Here is a 20,488-nt window from a genome sequence, read left to right on the forward strand (position 1 = left end):
GTGGAGTAAAATTTTACTCGAGTAACTTCACTCGGCGGTTACTCCTTTATTTTTCTTGGGATCGGCTAAAGATGCTCTAATACAAGCAAAAAAGGAGGGGGGGGGGCAGTGCGGGCAATCAAACACACCCCTAAACACAGATCAAGTGAGCTGCGCAGAATCCAAAGGCAACGACTGGTAGACCGTGAACCTTTGCAAAAGAAGGAAATGTGAAATGTGGTGTTTTCTTTTTCTTTTTGCCGTTTTAGTTGATACTACGTACGTTTCAGACCTATTTATTTCCTTTTAATAAAATTGGCTGTGTGTATCATGATGATGTAAAGGCCGGGATCTTTCCCCTTCTCGAAAAAAAAATTCATAAGAAGGAGGAGATCAATCACCTTTGCACAAGTGGCGTACGTACATGAACATGACTATGCTAGTCTTGGCCTCCGTCCGATGGTCATGGCTATCACATGGCTGGTCCTACCAACGTTTCCGTTTATCATCTCGTCTAATGAATGAGGTACCCTAACCAGTAAACCACGAGGTTAAACTCAAGCTCATGTTTGAATCCTATAAATACTCGTATATGTGCTAAAGCCATCTTCAAGACGGACCCGCAAATTGCCCGCATCCGTCTGGATTGCGCTCTCTGGACCACGGAAGTCATTTAACGTGGACCTGTGTCGGTCTGTGGGGCGGTCCAGACGCGATTTCTCCCGCAAATTAGAACATGGGGAGCTTTGCGGGAGTCTGGATAGCAGACATGTAGGACCCCGACACCCCTGGCCCACCCAAAAACCTTCCCGGACCCCGCGCCTCCATCCTGCCCATTTTCCGTCCTTCCTTCTTTTTCTCTTGCCTTCGCCGCCGCTCAACTAGCATGGCTGCCACGCCACACATGCGCCAGAACTCTATGTCTCCGTCACCTTCAGTGTTCCAGCTGGGCTCCACCCCGCTTCTTCTCCGTCGCCGTCCAATCCCTTTGCTCCGACCGCCCCATCAGGTACCATCTGCTATACTACACTCACCATGCCCAACACTTGTTCGATGAATTGCCGGAGCTGAAAAACTTGCACCTTCTCCGTTCTAGCAATGGATTCCGATTTGGAGTAGATATACGAGCACTATGTTGAGTCGTCTGACGGCTCGTCCGACGAGGGGGGGGGGGGGGGTACTCTGATGAGACGGTGATGATGCAGGAGGTCCTTGAAGACGAGGAGCGTGCGGAGGAGCATGTTCTCCATTTCAAGGACTCGATCAAGGGTTGTCGAGTGCTCAGCCGCAGCAAGTCGTGCGGCCATTTGACACTGATGGCCAACTACTTTGCCCTGGATGGACTCTTCGCTGACCATTTTTGGATGCACAAGACTATCTCCAATCATTTATACTGTGGCGTCCGGTCCTATGATGACTACTTCGTCTTGAAGAAGGACACCATGGGAATGATTGGCTTCTCTCGTTATCAGAAGTGCACGGCCACACTACGGATGCTTGCATATGGTACGGTCACTGATTCATGGGACGAGTACCTACGAATGTCTGAGAGCACATGCGGAGATGCCATGGTCAGGTTTGCAACTGTTGTGGTCCTGGTGTTTGGACCTCAATACCTTAGTGAACCAACTATGACAGAGACCGAGAAGCTCTTGGAAATCTCAGAAAGTGGCCAGGTTTGCTTGGATCTCTTGACTGCATGCATTGAAAATGAAAGAACTGCCTGAAGGCTTTACAAAGGGATTATGAGAAACATGTTAAGAAGCCCACTATCATTCTGGAAGCAGTTGCATCACATGATCTATGGATTTGGCATGCTTTCTTTGGCATGTCCGGGTCTCACAACGACATCAATATGTTGCAGCGATCACCGTTGTTTGCGAGACTGATTGAAGGAAAAGCTCCTCATTGCCACTATACTGTCAATGGACACAAGTGCAACATGGGCTACTATCTGGTTGACGGTATCTATCCTCCGTGGGCTATCTTTGTCAGCACCATCTCTAACCTAGTTGGGCAGAAAAAGGCTCACTTTTTCTAGAGACAAGAAGCGGCCAGAAAGGATGTGGAGAGGGCATTTGGAGTTCCGCAAGCCCGTTTTGTAGTTGTTCATGGACCTACTAAACAATGAGATCTGGAGACCTTGTGAGAGGTGATGACATGTTGTGTGTTCATGCACAGCATGATCGTCAAGGATGAGGGTGAGGATGTTGTCACAGCTGGATGATCTCTGCCTTGATGTTGTTGCGGTGCACAATGTTGATGTGCTCGTCGACCGCCCTCCACGACAGTGTTAGAGCGTTCATCTGCTTCGCCATGGCCTCCTTCTGCTCAAGGGAGAAAGAACTTCAAGGATTTAAACTAGTCAGAACGAAATGGTATATATTCAAAAATTGGTTTAAATCGGCTTCAATCAATCATCAGACTTTATTGGAAAAAATAGTATGTTAACTGGTAGATTTTTGCTGCTCGCAAGAAATGTGGTACCAAACAAGGAGTTCAACGTCAAATGTGGTAGTTTATGGTAATTCACTCTTTCCAAGCGCCCCCTCCCCCCCCCCCCCCTCTGGACCGTTGCATATATGTTTGTCTCGTGCGATTATCGATACTGTAGAAGTGCATGCTCTAACCAATACAACCAGAAAACGGATCTGATGAAAGAGACTAGAAAATAAATTTATACATCAACACATATCATTGTATAAGTACATGCTTTAGCCAATGCAATCTAAAGACGGAAAGAGACTAGGAAATGCATTTATCATTGTATAAGTACATGCTCTAGCCAATGCAATCTAAAGACCGAAAGAGACTAGGAAATGCATTTGTACTACTTCTCCATCACATCCACTCCCTATTGCGATATGTCTCTCAAGGTTTGGTGGATTAAGGAGGGACGCAAGCAATCGATAAGAGCCCCCAAATTGCCACATCTCCGCATAAGCAACGAACCCTGATCAAATGAGCTGCATGGACTCCAGAGCCAGTGACCACCTTCGTAGAAGAAGGGACAGGCACGAGAGACGTACATACAGTGACACAGAGGAGATGAAGCACCTTTGCACAAGTGACGTACGGGCTAGGCTCTAAAGCTCCTAACGACCGATCCAAGAAAACGCTGAAGAATATGACGCGAGTAGTTAGCCTAGGCATGCAGAGTGGAGTTGGGTTATGTAACACTATGTAGCTCCATGCTGCTGCGGCCGTGGGTCCCAAGCAGGCGGCGGCGAGGAAGAGGCGCCCAGCAGGCTCTGCCGCTTGTGCGCGTACCCATGCAGCAGCTGGGTCATCTCCGCCTTGATGCCGGTGCGGTGCGCAATGTCGACGTGCTCGTCCACCGCCCTCTACGACAGTATCAGAGCGTTCACCTGCTTCGTCATCGCCTGGTTCTGCTCCAAGGGGTTAAGCCAGTCAAACGATATGATATGATACATTTGCAGCATATATCAGTCGAGTACATGGAAAGCAAAAGAAATTTAAAAAAAATCCTGCGAAACTGTTTTTCTAATCAGTACACTGCTCTCCAGGTTTGTGCAATTTAGTTCTTGAAAAGAGCTCAAGGCTGGTTGCTTCTTCACCATGGTATCACTGGGGATTACAGGTTTTGATTCAAAATTCACGGTTTGAGGTAAAGGAACTACACTACTAGTCTACCACGACTACTGAGTATTAAGGCAGACGATTGCATTGCTCCAACTCTGCTTTTACATTCATATGAGCTTGACTAGTACTCACTCTGTAAACCTAATATAAGACTTTTTAGATCACTACTTTAGTTATCTAAAAAGTCTTATACTCCCTCCGTACCGAAATACTTGCAGTTGGGGGAACTTATACTAGTTTCCCCCAACTATACAAGTATTTTGGTACAGAGGGAGTATTAGTTTACAGAGGGAGTATAAAGATATTATTATTAATATAAGATATTTGCTCTTCGGTTTCACAAATCACTCTTATGCAACACAACACATTCTTATTAAACAAGATATAGCACAAACCAGGGACTCCGGCGAATCATTTTCCCTTCCTAATATCTCCTGAGCAGTCTTCTTAGCTTTGTCAACATACTCATTTATGAGGGCATACTCATTCATGAGGGTAAGTGGAGGACATTTGTTGGTAAGATTCAAATCATGTGCGTGAACGGGAGGCCGAAATGTTTTTTTATTTTGACTTATGAATGTTGTGCAATCATTGCAACCATCTTATAGGCATCGCAAATATAGGCATCACGTCCATCCTTTTCACCACCCGGGCGAAGGGTCTCTCAAGGTTTGGTGGATCAAGTGCATGTCCATAGGGAAGAGCCCCAAAATTTCCTCATTTCCTCAGTACGAGCAACGGACCCTAATCATGGTCAACTAAGCTGCATGGAATTCAAAGCCAACGATGAGTAGATCGTGCACCTTTGTTAGAAGAAGGGAATGACGCGAGAGGCACACATAAGGAGGAGATCAAGCACCTTCCACTAGTGATGAACGGGCTAGACTCCAAAACTCCTAACTACCGATGCGCGAAAGAAGTCTCGAAGGCCGAATACCACCGCCGGCAATCCCTAGGGTAGTGTCGACGGCATTGAGCAGACACGTGGGAATATTTCTTCGCCTATGATAGCCAAGGCCATCACACATTCTTATCAAGGTTTCCGTTTATCATCTACTCCCTCTGTTCCTAAATAGAGCTTTGCTTCGGTAGACCCCCCCCCCCCCTCACAAACCGTATAAGGGCAGTATTGTCATTTGATCATAAGGTATACGAGATGTGATATGTACAAGAGGTACATAGCAGATCGGCCGCCCCTCCATCCTGGGCCTGGCCCATTATTCTTCTTCTTCTTTTAACCTTTTGCATTTTCGACAAATTTTGCATTTTCTGGAGATTTCTCGATAAAAAGGCTGATAAATGGCCAGGTGTGTCGCAACTTGCATACTGTGTCGGGAATCGTTTAAATATGACATGGATGCCTACCATGAGAATGCCCACCTGCTTGCAAAAAAGTTCGTGGATTTGAAAACAAAGTTTGTAAATTTAAGAAAATATTCACAAATTTGAAAAGTTCACAGATTCCAGAAAAGGTTCATGATTTAAAAAATAGTTCATGAATTTTAATAAATAAAATAAAATGAAGTAAAGAGAAAAAATAAGGAAAACAGGACAAACAATAACCGAAAAAATAAAGCAACAAATTTTAAAAATTGTTCATGTTTTGAAAGATGTTTGGAAATTGCTCATGTTTTGAAAATTTGTTCAAATTTCAAAAAATGCCAGGTCAAATTCCGTTCATAAATTCAATAAATATTCTACATTTCAAAATTGTTCAATTAGACTTTCGAACTTTTTTTTTTCAGAAAATATTTCTTATATGTGAACACTGTTGTGTCTTCTTATATATTTTGCACTACAAAATGATACAAGCGGCTGTGGGGTGAACTGGCTAGCAGCATACTGTTGTGTCTTCTTATATATTTCGCACTACAAAATGATACAAGCGGCTGTGGGGTGAACTGGCTAGCAGCATACGGCTCTAAATGGGCCGGCCCGTGCATTTTGTATACAAGGTCTCACGACGTACTTTTAAAAAGGACCATCTTACCCTTAACTATGAAGGGGTATGGGATAATCTGAGCCATCGATGTGTTTAAGGAGGGTCTACCATCGATGTGTTTAAGGGGGGTCTACCGAAGCAGAAGCGTCCTAAATATATGACGTTTTGGTAGTTCAAAACGTCATATATTTACGAACAGAGGGAGCAATGGGGTATTCTAATCACTAGACGTCAAATGGGTGCCCTTTAGGTATTCTCTGCCCCCTTTAGTTCAACTAAAGGAACTAAATACTCGAAAGTCAAACAACTTCCGAAAATTTACTTCATTTGGTTGAATTATGGACGGTCAGAGGACAGAGGGTACCCCGAGGATCACAAATTTGCATCCCTATTGATCACAAGGATAAGAACAAAGTTTTCGTTGATCCTATAGATATGTGCTAACACGTACGTCCAGTAACAACGCCAAGCCACACGACTCAGGAGTTGCAGGTCTACTCCTCGGTCCGATCCATCAGCCTCAATGATCAGTCGCACCATACATACATACACATACATACATACACTTGTCTGGTCTGGAGGCAAGGCAGCAGGACGTGGCCAAGAGCGAGCGACGCTACTAGCTAGAGTAATACGGACTACCGGTGCATCGAGGAGGCCCTCCACGGACCCCCGGGAGCACCTCGCCGCGACGATCACGGCCCCCGCCGGCGTCGTACCCCGGCCGGGCACCTCCGACGCACCGGGGCAAGAACCTGGGCTGCTCGTGGAACCGGTGCTGCCTCGCCTCCCGCTGCAGCCAGTGCGGCTTCCGCTTCCGCTTCTTGTGCTGCTTCTGCCCGGCCCCCTCCTCTTCCGGCGGCAGCTCCTGCTGCCGCTGCTGCGGGCTCCAGGCAGGCGGGGAGGAGGAAGAAGAACCGGCGGCCGACAGGCTCTGCCGCTTGCGCGCGTACCCGTGCAGCAGCTGGGTGATCTCTGCCTTGATGCCGGTGCGGTGCGCGACGTCGACGTGCTCGTCCACCGCCCTCCACGACATTATCAGGGCGTTCACCTGCTTCGCCATGGCCTGGTTCTGTCCATCCAAGGCAGAACCCCAAGGAGCCAAATCAGTTGAAAGCTTGCTTATAGCGAAATGATATGATGTACAGTAGTATTTACAGCATATATGGAAAGCAAAAAAAAAGGTGTGAAATTGTTTTTCTAATCCTGTGAAAGTATATATATCCAGATTTTGATTCAAAATTCACGGTCTAACTCTACTCACATTCATATGAGCTTGACTAGTATAAAGATGTTCAATTTTGAAAAATCACTCTCATGCAACACAAGATATTCTTATCGAAGATGTATGAAGGACAAACCAGAGAGTCCGGTGAACCTTCCCTGCTCAATATCTCCTGAGCAGTCTTCTTAGCCTTCTCAACATAATCATTCATGAGGGAAAGTGGAGGATATTTGTCGGTCAGATTCAAATCATGCGCCAGTTTGATAGCATCAAGTAGCTTCCCATTCTCAATCAGTTGGTTGATAGCATCAACTGGCTGCCCATTCTCAGTCAGATGGTCAACCGGGTCTGCGGAAAAACAAGTCAGCAACTCAACATAGCACGTGCAACAGGCAAAGGCGCAAAGCTAGCATTCAAATCAGCAGTTTAGGAGTATCAAGAGTTCAAAAGATGCTCTGCTACAAGCAATGCCGTCTACTAGATACAGGTTTTTACTGAAATGAGACATTGGGAGAATGTCAACCAGTAAAAGACCGTATCATTGCCCACTGTTAAATGTTGCATGAATGCATGATGACAACACAATATATGTTTCAGCTTGAAATTTGCAAAGTAGCAGCTTATCCACTTGATATAAATTATGCAACGCCGGCTGGTGGTATTGAATAATATGACTTGGAAGTTGGAACTAATACCAAACAAATGTATGTGCATGAATGGCTGTCAGTTTCGCCACTGCATCGACAAAATAGCATGGAGAAATATGTATATTCCTCACCAAACAAAAAACATTATTATACAAGAGAATGGTTGGAAAATCTGTAATGAATTTTGTTTTTTTTTCGACAAAGGGTGGATTTTATTAGCTCAATATGGAGCATCAAGGGGATACAAACACAAAGAGCACACCCGGCCTCTGCATAGCTAAGATGCACACAGCCAACACAAACGCACACACACAAAAATCACACCGACAACTAGCAAAGTCATACGACCGAAGCTATGCCAAGGCGGATAGGAAACAAAAAGAAAGTGAACAAAGGCAATGATAATCTGTAATGAATTTTGTTTGGAATGCAATTTTGTTTCCCAATTCTTGCAGGGTTTGTAAGGTCCAAACATGCCTGCCGTAAGATTTTAACATGTACAGCTATAGGTTGGCAACATCTAACAATATAATTTGGTCCTAAAGTGCAACATTATATGACCATGAATTAGCACTTAAATGTTGAGCTAAATGAGAAGAGCAAACAATATCATCCGTGGCAACCCCTGTGCAGGCATGTTTAGCTGTTGACTCTATTCATATCCGAAGAACAAGCAACATCCAGCACCACTTCAGGGGTATACCACTGTATCTCAATAGGCCACATTAAAATGACACGAATAGGTTTGCCACTGTTATAGTTTTATGCCGATGACTATAATGACTATCAAGTTATTTTGGAGACTGTGTCACTGCAAAAAAAAAAAAAAAAAAAAACACAAGTTCTACACGGAGAGGATCGTCATCAAACTGAAGTCCACAACAAAGTTCATCTGCTTCACAGAACTGAAATTCTTAGCTAAATGTGTCATGACTCATGAGGCAACTTCCAGAGGGGTTTGCAAAACAAGCTAAACATCGACAATGTGAAGTGATGACCGACGACACCGGTTAATGAATAACCATCCATGTAAGCGAGAACGAAAAGTACTGTATATGCTAAGAGGCACCCTAGGTCCATACCAGCCATGGTGGGGATCAGCCCAAGGCCATTGCGGAGCTCGATGCAGCTCTGCTTCTTGTTGCGCGGGACGTCGGCGAGGAGATGGTTGATCCCATCAGCGTCCAGCTCCAAGGCAATTTTGTACGAGGCAAGAAACTGCAGAAGGCCCCATACGGCGAGCCGGCCGAGGTCCCTGCGGCTTTCAGGCTCGCCGACGATCATCTCCCTCCAGTCCTCCGCCAGCCGTCTGGCCCGCTCCAGCGTGGCCGCCGACGGCTCGGCCCTGAGGCTGGGGACGCAGCAGAGGAGCGAGGCGCAGTTCTCCCAGTTCTTGTCGCTCTTGGGCTCGGTCCTGGCCAGGAAGTCCCTGACGGCGCCGACGACCAGCGCGTGGGGCTCCGCGGCGCACAGCAGCGCCGGGAGGAACTGCCGCCGGGCGCGCAGGCTCCTCTTGTTGCCCCAGTACAGCATGTCCGCCAGCAGCGAGGCGTCCCTGTCCGCGCGCGCCGCCGCGAGGTTCCACCTCACCGCCTCCCCCGCGCCGCCGGCGGGGTCCGGCGTCGGGCTGCTGCTCGGCGCCTTCTCCTTCGTCTCCCCGTGGCGATGGCTTGGGTACGCCCCTAGGATGGTCTCCTCCTCCTCTTCCTCTTCCTCCTCCTCCTCTGGTTCAAGGCCAGGAGACGCCTCCCAGTCCTCAACGGCGTCGTCTTGGTCGGGAGACGCCTCCCCCTCGGCAACGGCGTCGTCTTGGTCGGGAGACGCCTCGATTGCCACCTCCACCCTCCCCTGCTCCCCCTCCTCCTCGTCAGTGAGGTCCGAAGGTGCCCGCTTGGCCCGCCCCCCATCTTCCTCCTCCTCTGGTTCAAGGCCCGGAGATGCCTCCCCCTCCTCAATGGCGTCGTACTGGTCGGCAGACCCCTCGATTGCCAGCTCCACCCTCCCCTGCTCCCCCTCCTCTCCGGCATTGAGGTCCGAAGGCGCCCGCTTGGCCCGCTCCCCATCTTTCTCCTCCTCCTCCTCCTCCTCTGGTTCAAGGCCAAGAAACGCCTCCACCTCCTCTGGTTCAAGGCCAGGAGACGCCTCGCCCTCCTCGACGGCGTCGTACTGGTCGGGAGACGCCTCGATTGCCATCTCCGCACCCCCCTGCTCCCCCTCCTCCCCGGCATTGAGGTCCAAAGGCGCGCGATTGGGCCGCCCCCCATCTTCCTCCTCCTCCTCGCTGCTGTCTTGGCCCTTGCCCCTGACGTGGTGCTGGCGCTGGTGCTCGGCGGTGGTCCGGAGCGCGGCGGCCTGGTGCGCCTGGAGCAGGCGGAAGCGTCGGGCGATGGAGGACTGGAGGGAGGAGATGTGGGCGTCGACGTCGGCCCAGGTGAAGGGGATGGGGATGGGGGAGGCGGCGAGGAGGCGGTCGAAGGACTCCCGGAGGCGCTGCTTCTTGGCGGGGAGGGCGGCGATGGCGGCCTCCAGCTCCAGCGTCGACGACGCCATCGGAGGCCGGTCGGTCGGGCTCGCCGGAATGGGGATTCCGGGAAGGGGCTGGGGTTTTCTTGCCGGAGCGCGGTGGTTGGTTGGTTGGGGTTTAGAGGGATGGTGGGTGCGTGTCAGTCAGGCATTCTTCGCCCCCTGTTCAGTTCCATCGCGGGGCCCTCCTGCCAGTCCCTGGCTTGTCTTTTACTGCTTGGTTTGAGGGCAGTTGAGGAGAGGAGGTCGTATTGATTTTACTTTCACTGTGTGAGCTATATTTGGTTGGTGGAATTTATGAGACTGGGATTCTAGGTTCTTGAGGAGTGTGCAACTTCTTTCACTGATACTAGAAAAAGTCCCTAAAAAGTCCCTTAGGGGGTGTTTGGTTCAGGGACTTTTTAGTCCCAGAGACTAGAAAAAGTCCCTAAAAAGTCCCTAGGAACCAAATGGGAGGGACTTTTTCTACAGGGACTAGAAAAAGACTCTACTAGAGAGTCTTTTTTGATTAGTCCCTGGGACTAGAAAAAGTCCTAGGACTTCTGAACCAAACACCCCCTAATATTTCAAGTTTTACTGTATTTAAAACTACCACATAGTAGAAATGTAAATTTCTATTCCCTCAAAGAAAATTGCAAATTTCTAGGATTGGAAATAAATATCACATGAGTGAGATTTTCTGCATAGGACAAGCCAAAGGAAAGGTTTAGCATATTTGAGGAAATCTTCACCTGGTGTAGTGGCGTGTAGTGGGGGTTTTGCCCATGGAATAGTTTGAGATCCCAGTAGATGAAAAGAGATTGAAGAATACTGATAGGATGCTCCGCTAGAAAATTGATATAAACTGTGAATATGGGAGGTAGAACTATGTTAACTAGAAGATACCCTGCGTGTTGTTGCGCGAATAGACTGATGAAAATTTGGGCTGATAACATTATCATATGACTTGTTATATTTGATTTATGTGGAGTTGCAAAATATATATTGAACATAAGTAGAATAACTGAATGTAAAACATTTGTATTGCATGGTTGAATGTTGTGGTGGGCCTTTCTTCATGCATGGTTGCATGTTCGGGTCAGCCTTATTTCATTCATAATTATATGATGAGGTGGCATGCTTGCATGTTAAGATAAATAAGTTAATGAGATCACTCTCTTCTGTATATAGGATTAACGGGTTTTTTAAAGCACATATAGATGTGCCCTAAACATATTCATCAATTAACTCATCTCTTTCAAGCTTATCCCTGTGCATTTCATCCTTCTATGATCTAGGGAGGGCAAAGTAATTCGTCCCCTCAAATTCTCCCCAAACGTCCAGGCGGACAACCCAGTCACTGCCGGTTAGGAGAGAGAAGGGAAAAAATCATCCAACCGGACCCCTCATTTCGTCCTCATATGTCTGGACAGTCCGCAAACCCTCACCCAACCCATATATGGGTAGGATATGAGGATGCCCGGGCACGTTAGGTCAGTGTGCCAGATAGGGTTTGACCCACCGTGGACCACCTTTTCCCTTTAGTTATTCTTTTTTTATTTCTCTCTCTCCATCCCTGATACGTCTCCAACGTATCTATAATTTTTGATTGTTACATGCTATTATATTATCTGTTTTGGATGTTTAATGGGCTTTAATACGCTCTTTTATATAATTTTTGGGACTAACCAAAGGCCCAGTGCGAGTTTCTGTTTTTTTGCCTATTTCAGTGTTTTGCAGAAAAGGAATACCAAACGGAATCCAAACAGAATGAAACCTTCGCGATGATCTTTCTTGGAACAAACGCAATCCAGAAGACTTGGAGTTGAAGTCTCGAACTCCGCGAGGCGGCCACGAGGCAGGAGGGCGCGCCCCCCACCCTCGTGGGCCCCACGGAGCTCCACCGACGTACTTCTTTCGCCTATATATACTCTTATACCCTAAAAACATCAGGGGAGCCACGAAACCATTTTTCCACCGCCGCAACCTTCTGTACCCGTGAGATCCCATCTTGGGGCCTTTTCCAGCGCTCTGTCGGAGGGGGAATCGATCACGGAGGGCTTCTACATCAACACCATAGCCTCTCTGATGATGTGTGAGTAGTTTACCACAGACCTTCGGGTCCATAGTTATTAGCTAGATGGCTTCTTCTCTCTCTTTGATTCTCAATACAAAGTTCTCCTCGATGTTCTTGGAGATCTATTCGATGTAATATTCTTTTGCGGTGTGTTTGCCGAGATCCGATGAATTGTGGATTTATGATCAAGTTTATCTATGAATAATATTTGGTTCTTCTCTGAATTCTTATATGCATGATTTGATATCTTTGCAAGTCTCTTCGAATTATCGGTTTAGTTTGGCCTACTAGATTGATCTTTCTTGTAGTGGGAGAAGTGCTTAGCTTTGGGTTCAATCTTGCGGTGTCCTTTCCCAGTGACAATAGGGACAGCAAGGCACGTATTGTATTGTTGCCATCGAGGATAAAAGGATGGGGTTTATATCATATTGCTTGAGTTTATCCATGTACATCATGTCATCTTGCTTAATGTGTTACTCTGTTCTTATGAACTTAATACTCTAGATGCATGCTGGATAGCGGTCGATGTGTGGAGTAATAGTAGCAGATGCAGAATTGTTTCGGTCTACTTGACACGGACGTGATGCCTATATTCATGATCATTGCCTAGATATTCTCATAACTATGCGCTTTTCTATCAATTGCTCGGCAGTAATTTGTTCACCCACCGTAATATATGCTATCTTGAGAGAAGCCACTAGTGAAACCTATGGCCCCCGGGTCTATTTTCCATCATATAAGTTTCCGATCTACAAGCCTAGTTTCCTATTTAATTTATTTTGCAATCTTTACTTTCCAATCTATACAACAAAAATACCAAAAATATTTATCTTATTATCTTTATCAGATCTCACTTTTGCGAGTGACCGTGAAGGGATTGACAACCCCTTTATCGCGTTGGTCGCAAGGTTCTTGATTGTTTGTGCAGGTACTAGCTGACTTGTGTGTTATCTCCTACTGGATTGATACATTGGTTCTCAAACACCGAGGGAAATACTTACGCTACTTTGCTACATCACCCTTTCCTCTTCAAGGGAAAACCAACGCATGCTCAAGAGGTAGCAAGAAGGATTTCTGGCGCCGTTGCCGGGGAGATCTATGCTCAAGTCAAGACATACCAAGTAGCCATCACAAACTCTTCTCCCTCGCATTACATTATTTGCCATTCGCCTCTCGTTTTCCTCTCCCCCACTTCTAAAACGATTTTCGAAAACCTTTGCCTTTTCTTCGTCTCTCTTCCGTTCGTATTTTCGCTTGCCACTTGTGTGTCCGTGTGTTAGATCGTTTGTTTTCGCCGTCATGGCTAGCCCTTTCTCCCTTCCTTTGTCTCCCGATTTTGAAGTTCTTCACTTCAAACAAAGACAAAGAGAAAACTTAAAAGATGCTTGGTATACACTGGTGCGCATCGGTCCTAAACAAACGATTTTTAACCCCTTTCCGCGACGGCATCTGGAACCGTCGCCAAGTGAGTGTGGGCGATAGGGGGGTTCTTCCCACACGACCCAGAAACCGTCGGGGATATGCCCTCCTGGCACACACGTTCGGCAAAATGAGGTCGTGTGCGACCGGCGAGTGATCAAATACGGAAATACGTACAGTACCGCCAAAAAATACAATTGTACGACGAAATTGTTTCGGGTCGCAAGTACATCCCACACAGTCAGTCCCCGCTAAACGTTTCCGTTCGTATGTACATCCCACACAGTCGCTCCAAGGAAAACGTTTCCGTTCACAGGTACATCACACACAATTTTTCCCGTTAAATCGTTTGTGATAGCGTTGCCATTGCACACGATATTAATAATTTTATCGTTTGCGTTATTGAATGCATCACACACGGTGCGTAGAAAAAAACTGTGTGGCAAAGGCTGTCCATCACACACACTTTTTATGTGATAAACGTTTGCGCAAGGTGGCCTAACGCAAACGGTTTTCAAGAGAAAGTCGTGTGTGCAGTGGAGATTGATCGCACACGTAGTGGATCCTAGAAACATTTCTGATCTCCACGTATATCGCAGACGTTTCGCTTTCGCAAACCGTGTGCAGTGTAATCCCTAATCCATAATTAATCCAATTAATCCCTAATTTAAAAATCACATGTTATGAATTTGAAAGTAGGCAATCACTTATTTCATATCCAACCATGTTTATTACAAATATAGGTTCAACCACGAATCCATAATTCAATGCACAGGTACATATACTGAAGAACTAGAGCACCAAGTAAAGAATGATGAACCACAGTTGTACTAAAGACTATAAAGAGAGAGGCGAAAGACATTCTGGTTGCTGGAGAAGGTGAAGCGGAATGCCCATATTGTGCCCTCCTCCATGCGTAAGGCGCGCACGACTCTAGGCAAACCCCTTGTGATGCCTGCCCGTCCATCCTTCACTGTCTTCATTAGGACTTCTCGATGCTCATTGTAGTCTGGATGAAATACTTTAACCTTCATTGCGTGTCCACCAATCATGTACTTTGCAAGGTAATCTTGAGTGAACTTCTTCGGGAACCATTGGGAACGAAAAAGATTCAGACATTGTTGTCTAACAACTCATTATGGGCAGTAAAAAGAGAAGGCTGCAGAGTTTGTAGTTACCATCCTACAGCTCATTGTTGTGTTGGATAGAGCATAAACAAATAATTTTCCTGCCACCATTCGTATGTTTTTGCTAATAATCCTTATCAGTTTCCTCACTTGATGCTTGTTCATCAATATCTCATTGCCCCATACGCAAAAAGGGTCGATGCGTGGATCCTTGACAAGTGCATATGTACCTACAAGCAACAAGTCAATATTACTCCCTCCGTCCGGGTTTATTGGGCCCCTGGGCGGAGGGAGCGTGTCCCCTCTTCTTAGGCCCCTTCATCGATATATGGTTCGTCTTCTGAAGCGTAGTAAATTTCTAGCCGCTTTCATGCACAAGCTCCTATACATTGAGCGACTAGTACTCCTCCTGGAACAACGCCATGGCTAGCCAGCCAATGCATGCACTTCTAGTCCTCCTTCTATTGGCGCATGCATGGACCATACGGCATCCGAGGCCGGGATAAAGTAGCAGCGGCGCTGTGCGCGTGAGCTGGTGCCGGCTTCCGAAGCATCAAGAAATAAAACGGCTGCATTTCCAGAGAATTAATCATCTTGCCTTGGTACCTGTGATTTGGTCGGGGGCCTAATAAACCCGGACGGAGGTAGTAGAAGTTAACTAGTGTCCAGGCCTGGATCTATATGCACTACATTATGGAACGACGGGGGGAGTACAAGCCGAGGGATGAAGCTAACCCCGACGGAAAATGGTGGCCACTCCCGTTGTTGTCCTGCATAAGTAGTGGAAAGGCATGATAAGTACAACAATATTAACATCAAACAAATATAGCAAAGGTAAACAACATCATCTCCAAATGATAGCTTGAATGTGTTGGTTTCAGCATGCTGTTAAAGCAGATATAAAATGGAAGGCAATGTTACCGACAGAAGGCTTAACAGCCATCAAATATTGCAATTCAAACTGGTATTGTTGAAAATGAATAGAACGTAGGTAATGCTTAAACATCACACTGGATAAATGTGTAAAACTGAAATAAAGGGCATGTGTTAACTACACCAGGAATAACTGGAACCAAATATAGCCGTTCAAACTGGTATTGATGTAGTCGAGCGGCACATTTCCGACTTGCACATAATGAACCACACATTATGAATGACTGAAATAAACAAGGCATAAATGACCTGTATAACAACCAAATATAGCCATTGAAAACTGGATACAGTCTCACTGCAACCAACCTAACAAGCAAATACAGATAAACAGGGCATATGCTTGAAAACTGGACAAATTCTAACTGCAACCAACCTAACAAGCAAATACAGATAAACAGGGCATATGCTTGAAAACTGGAAAAATTCTCACTCCAACCAACCTAACTAGCAGATAAAGATAAACAAGGCATCTGCTTGATAACTGGAGAAATGCTAAAAAAGCAACCTAACAACCAAATACAGATAAACAAGGCATCTGCTTGATAACTGGACAAATGCTAAAAAAAGCAACCTAACAACCAAATACAGATAAACAAGGCATCTGCTTGATAACTGGACAAATGCTAAAAAAAGCAACCTAACAACCAAATACAGATAAACAAGGCATCTGCTTGATAACTGGACAAATACTCACTGCAACCAAACTAAGAACCAAATACAGATAAACAAGGCATCTGCTCGATAACTGAAAAAATGCTCACTCCAACAAACCTAACAACCAAATACAGATAAACAAGGCATCTACTCACTATAAACAACCAAATATAGCCACGTGAAACTGAAGTGGACAATTCATACTTAAACATCACATAGACCTATTGAACAATACATTTTTGCATAACTGAAATAATTAAACACGGCACAGTTAAAGCACCGCACGGCAAATGCTACTACAACAAAGGGTACGGGTTGGCAAGCTAGAAAAGGTGATATTTGTTGATAGAATGTTGCCTCATATTTCATGGATGGGATCCTTCCAGTTGGAAGAGCACAGACCCATGGTGCGCTCTGTGATGTCACAGATGGGCTGTTTCACCTTGGAAGAACCTTTGTGGGTGCCCTCCTCATGGTCGTGGTCGATGAGATCTGACTTGGCAATTGAGGATCCCAAGCCGCCGCCGTAGAACGTGTGACACCCCGATTCAATCGCACACTAATCATGCACGCAAACGTGTACGATCAAGATTAGGGACTCACGGGAAGATACCACAACACAACTCTAAAACATAAATAAGTCATACAAGCATCATAATACAAGCCAGGGGCCTCGAGGGCTCGAATACAAGTGCTCGATCATAGACGAGTCAGCGGAAGCAACAATATCTGAGTACAGACATAAGTTAAACAAGTTGCCATAAGATGGCTAGCACAAACTGGGATACAGATCGAAAGAGGCGCAGGCCTCCTACCTGGGATCCTCCTAAACTACTCCTGGTCGTCGGCGGCGGCCTGCACGTAGTAGTAGGCACCTTCGGTGTAGTAGGAGTCGTCATCGACGGTGGCGTCTGGCTCCTGGGCTCCGGCATCTGGTTGCGACAACCAGGTAGAAGGGAAGGGGGAAAAGAGGGAGAAAAGCAACCGTGAGTACTCATCCAAAGTACTCGCAAGCAAGGAGCTACACTACATATGCATGGGTATATGTGTAAAGGGCCATATCGGTCGACTGAACTACAGAATGCCAGAATAAGAGGGGGATAGCTAATCCTGTCGAAGACTACGCTTCAGGCCACCTCCATCTTGCAGCATGTAGAAGAGAGTAGATGGTAAGTTCACCAAGTAGCATCGCATAGCATAAACCTACCCGGCGATCCCCCTCCTCGTCGCCCTGTTAGAGAGCGATCACCGGGTTATATCTAGCACTTGGAAGGGTGTGTTTTATTGAGTATCCGGTTCTAGTTGTCATAAGGTCAAGGTACAACTCCGGGTCGTCCTTTTACCGAGGGACACGGCTATTCGAATAGATAAACTTCCCTGCAGGGGTGCACCACATAACCCAACACGCTCGATCCCATTTGGCCGGACACACTTTTCTGGGTCATGCCCGGCCGCGAAGGATCAACACGTCGCAGCCCTACCTAGGCACAACAGAGAGGTCAGCATGCCGGTCTAAATCCTATGGCGCAGGGGTCTGGGCCCATCGCCCATTGCACACCTGCACGTTGCGAGGGCGGCCGGAAGTAGACCTAGCCTAGCAGGCATTCCAGTCCAATCCGGCGCGCGCCGCTCAGTCGCTGACGTCATGAAGGCTTCGGCTGATACCACGACGTCGAGTGCCCATAACTGTTCCCGCGTAGTTGGTTAGTGCGTATAGGCCAGTGGCCAGACTCAGATCAAATACCAAGATCTCGTTAAGCGTGTTAAGTATCCGCGAATGCCGACCAGGGCCAGGCCCACCTCTCTCCTAGGTGGGCTCAACCTGCCCTGTCGCTCCGCCACAAAGTAACAGTCGGGGGCCGTCGGGAACCCAGGCCCACCTCTACCGGGATGGAGCCACCTGCCCCTTCAGCCCCCATCTCCGAAAAATATCATAAGTAATGTAACAGTATAAAGTATATATCATATGCCCGTGATCACCTCCCGAAGTGATCAGGGCCCAGTAGTATAGCATGGCAGACGGACAAGAGTGTAGGGCCACTGATGGAACACTAGCATCCTATACTAAGCATTAGGATAACAGGTAAAGGTATCAACAATTGTAGCAACAATGACAGGCTATGCAACAGAATAGGATTAACCGAAAGCAGTAACATGCTACACTACTCTAATGCAAGAAGTAGAGAGAAGGAATAGGCGATATCTGGTGATCAAGGGGGGGGGGGGCTTGCCTGGTTGCTATGGCAAGAAAGAGGGGTCGTCAACAGCGTAGTCGATCGGGGCACCAGCAGCGACGCCAGTCTCGTAGTCTACCGGAGAGAAGAGGGGGAGGAAACAATGAATACAATGCAAACAGATGCATAACGATGCATGGCAAGACAAGTAGCGGTGCTAAGTGTGCCCTAACGCAGTATGAGGTGATACCAGTGAAGGGGGGAAATGTCGTGGAATAGTCACGACAGATGCCCTTGTGAAAGGACTTAGTCGTGGAGCCATTGCAACTAGGAAGCTTAAAGGGGTTAAAGCGGGACAAAGGACACGAGGGTTATACTAGTTCGGCCCCTTACGGTGAAGGTAAAAGCCTACTCCAGTTGAGGTGGAATTACTAGGGTTTCGATGACCAGGGAGCGAATCCGCTATGCCTGGCTACCGATTTGATGTTATCTCCCTTAAGCCGCCGGCGGGTCATCCCCTTATATACACGGGTTGACGCCCCGCGGCCTACAGAGTCCCGGCCGGCTTATAAACAGTATCTGGCTCGGTAACTAGTTAATCTTGCCTTACAACACAAGTCACGCCATTACGACGGTTTATCACTACGGGCCTTAAGTCGCCTACGGGCTTTAGGCCCTTTATTGAACCGCCATCTTCAAGCTTGATATTGGGCTTCATATAATGAATTGCTATAGCGTAACCCGTCCCCTCCTGGGCGGGTTACACCAGTAGTTATATCCCCAACATTAGGCCCCAGATTGATTTGAACCGGTTCATGTCAATCTTCAATACTTTAAGAAAAACTTTCTGGCTTCTGTCTGTGCAAAGTTATAACCCGCCATGACGTCATCTTCTGAATTCATGATAACCCGCCATGACGTCATCTTCCATTAAATTCATTTTATTCTGTCATATCTCAACGGATCTTTATCTTAATGACCATCCCGAAAATCGAGGCGTCGGAGTAGCTGGATATCCATGTCTGGCCTCCTCGTTTCTCGCGCCCTCTCTGTCAGTCCTTCCTTATAAATAAGCACGACCTTTAGGTCTTTCTTCATTCTCCCCCTTTCTATCATCTTCTTCCTCTCGCGACTCCGCTGCTGCTCGAGCTCCGCCGCCGCCGCCGTAGCAGAGCACCTCATCTTCGTCGATCTTGCCCGCTGCATCAACCTGAATCGACCAGAGAACGGCGGCGATCCTCCGCAGTAGATCTACAGCCGTAAGTCTTCACCTTCCCGCACTACAGATCTGCATTTAGGGTTTTCAAGTTCTTCCGTGTTCTTCATGGTTCAACACAGTTTCTTCGTAATTCCTCCACCGCGGCTTTATTTGATCCAAAAGTAGTATGGAACTCATGCGGTAGTTGCTTCGCATCCATTTTCAATACTAGCAGTTCCCTTTTGCTTGTAAAAAGACCTCATTAGAGCTCACGAACTCATCTGTACTAGTTTTTAGGTCTAGAATATTTTCTTTTCTGAACCACCGTTTGATCCAAAATAGCAACTGCAACCCGTGAAACTTGTTTGTGTGATACTTAGGCAAAAAAATGTATCCATTATCCATGACGGCTCTTACCGCCGGCTTAACGAGGCAATGCTCAATGAATGATCCTGATCACTCATAGTGGATTTAAATAACTTAATTGCTACTGTTTCCCATGGCGGCTTAAACAATCTGACACAATTAGCCATATATCATTAGGCCCCTTCATAAGCCGCCATCTTGAATATGAATTGAAGTATTTTCTCCGGCTTAAATTTGAACCGGAAATTTTTATTTTGTCATAGGCTTCCATCCTTCATAATGCCGCCCAAGGCTCCCAAAGCACCCATCAAATGCAACTGGGTTAAATCCACCGTCACTGATAGCATCTTAGACGGTTTTGTGAAGAGTGGTCATCTGCCGAAGAAAGAGATCTTGTCTTATCGCGCTCCTGACCCGTCAGAAGAAAAACCTCAACCCAAGGATGGGGAAGTTGTCATTTTTACTGATCACATGAGCCGGGGCTTTGCTCCACCTGGCTCAAAAATTTTCAGAGACGTCTTACACTTTTTTGACCTGCGGCCTGAAGACATCGGACCCAATTCCGTGTCAAACATCTGCAATTTCCAAGTATTCTGTGAGGTGTACCTTGGAGAAGAACCCAGCATACTACTCTTTAGAGAG

General features: G+C 46.8%; 2 protein-coding genes across 2 annotated transcripts; one reads left to right on the forward strand and one right to left on the reverse strand.

Annotated features, from left to right (window-relative positions):
* Positions 1-1,175: 1,175 nt before the first annotated feature.
* On the forward strand, positions 1,176-1,706 carry LOC109775051 (uncharacterized). The gene has a single exon (XM_020333805.1). The coding sequence runs from the start codon at positions 1,176-1,178 to the stop codon at positions 1,704-1,706; it is 531 nt and encodes a 176-aa protein (XP_020189394.1).
* A 4,190-nt stretch (positions 1,707-5,896) lies between these two features.
* LOC109775049 (uncharacterized) lies at positions 5,897-10,271 on the reverse strand. The gene is made up of 3 exons (XM_020333804.4): positions 8,479-10,271; positions 6,886-7,097; positions 5,897-6,596 (listed from the first exon to the last, which is right to left on the reverse strand). Exons 1-3 carry the CDS (start codon positions 9,944-9,946, stop codon positions 6,144-6,146), a joined length of 2,133 nt encoding a protein of 710 aa, XP_020189393.2. The 5' UTR covers positions 9,947-10,271; the 3' UTR covers positions 5,897-6,143.
* Between the last annotated feature and the right edge of the window lie 10,217 nt (positions 10,272-20,488).

The sequence above is a fragment of the Aegilops tauschii genome, chromosome 2, assembly GCF_002575655.3.
Source record: "Aegilops tauschii subsp. strangulata cultivar AL8/78 chromosome 2, Aet v6.0, whole genome shotgun sequence".
NCBI classification, from domain to species: Eukaryota; Viridiplantae; Streptophyta; class Magnoliopsida; order Poales; family Poaceae; genus Aegilops; species Aegilops tauschii.

Excerpts from the sequence above, each read along its gene's own strand:
- LOC109775051 (XM_020333805.1), top strand. The coding sequence starts at position 1,176 with ATGATGCAGGAGGTCCTTGAAGACGAGGAGCGTGCGGAGGAGCATGTT.
- LOC109775049 (XM_020333804.4), bottom strand. The coding sequence starts at position 9,946 with ATGGCGTCGTCGACGCTGGAGCTGGAGGCCGCCATCGCCGCCCTCCCC. Across the intron at positions 7,098-8,478 it reads GCTGATCCCCACCATGGCTG|ACCCGGTTGACCATCTGACT; the intron begins GTATGGACCTAG and ends GTTTTTCCGCAG. Across the intron at positions 6,597-6,885 it reads AAGGTTCACCGGACTCTCTG|AACCAGGCCATGGCGAAGCA; the intron begins GTTTGTCCTTCA and ends TTGGATGGACAG.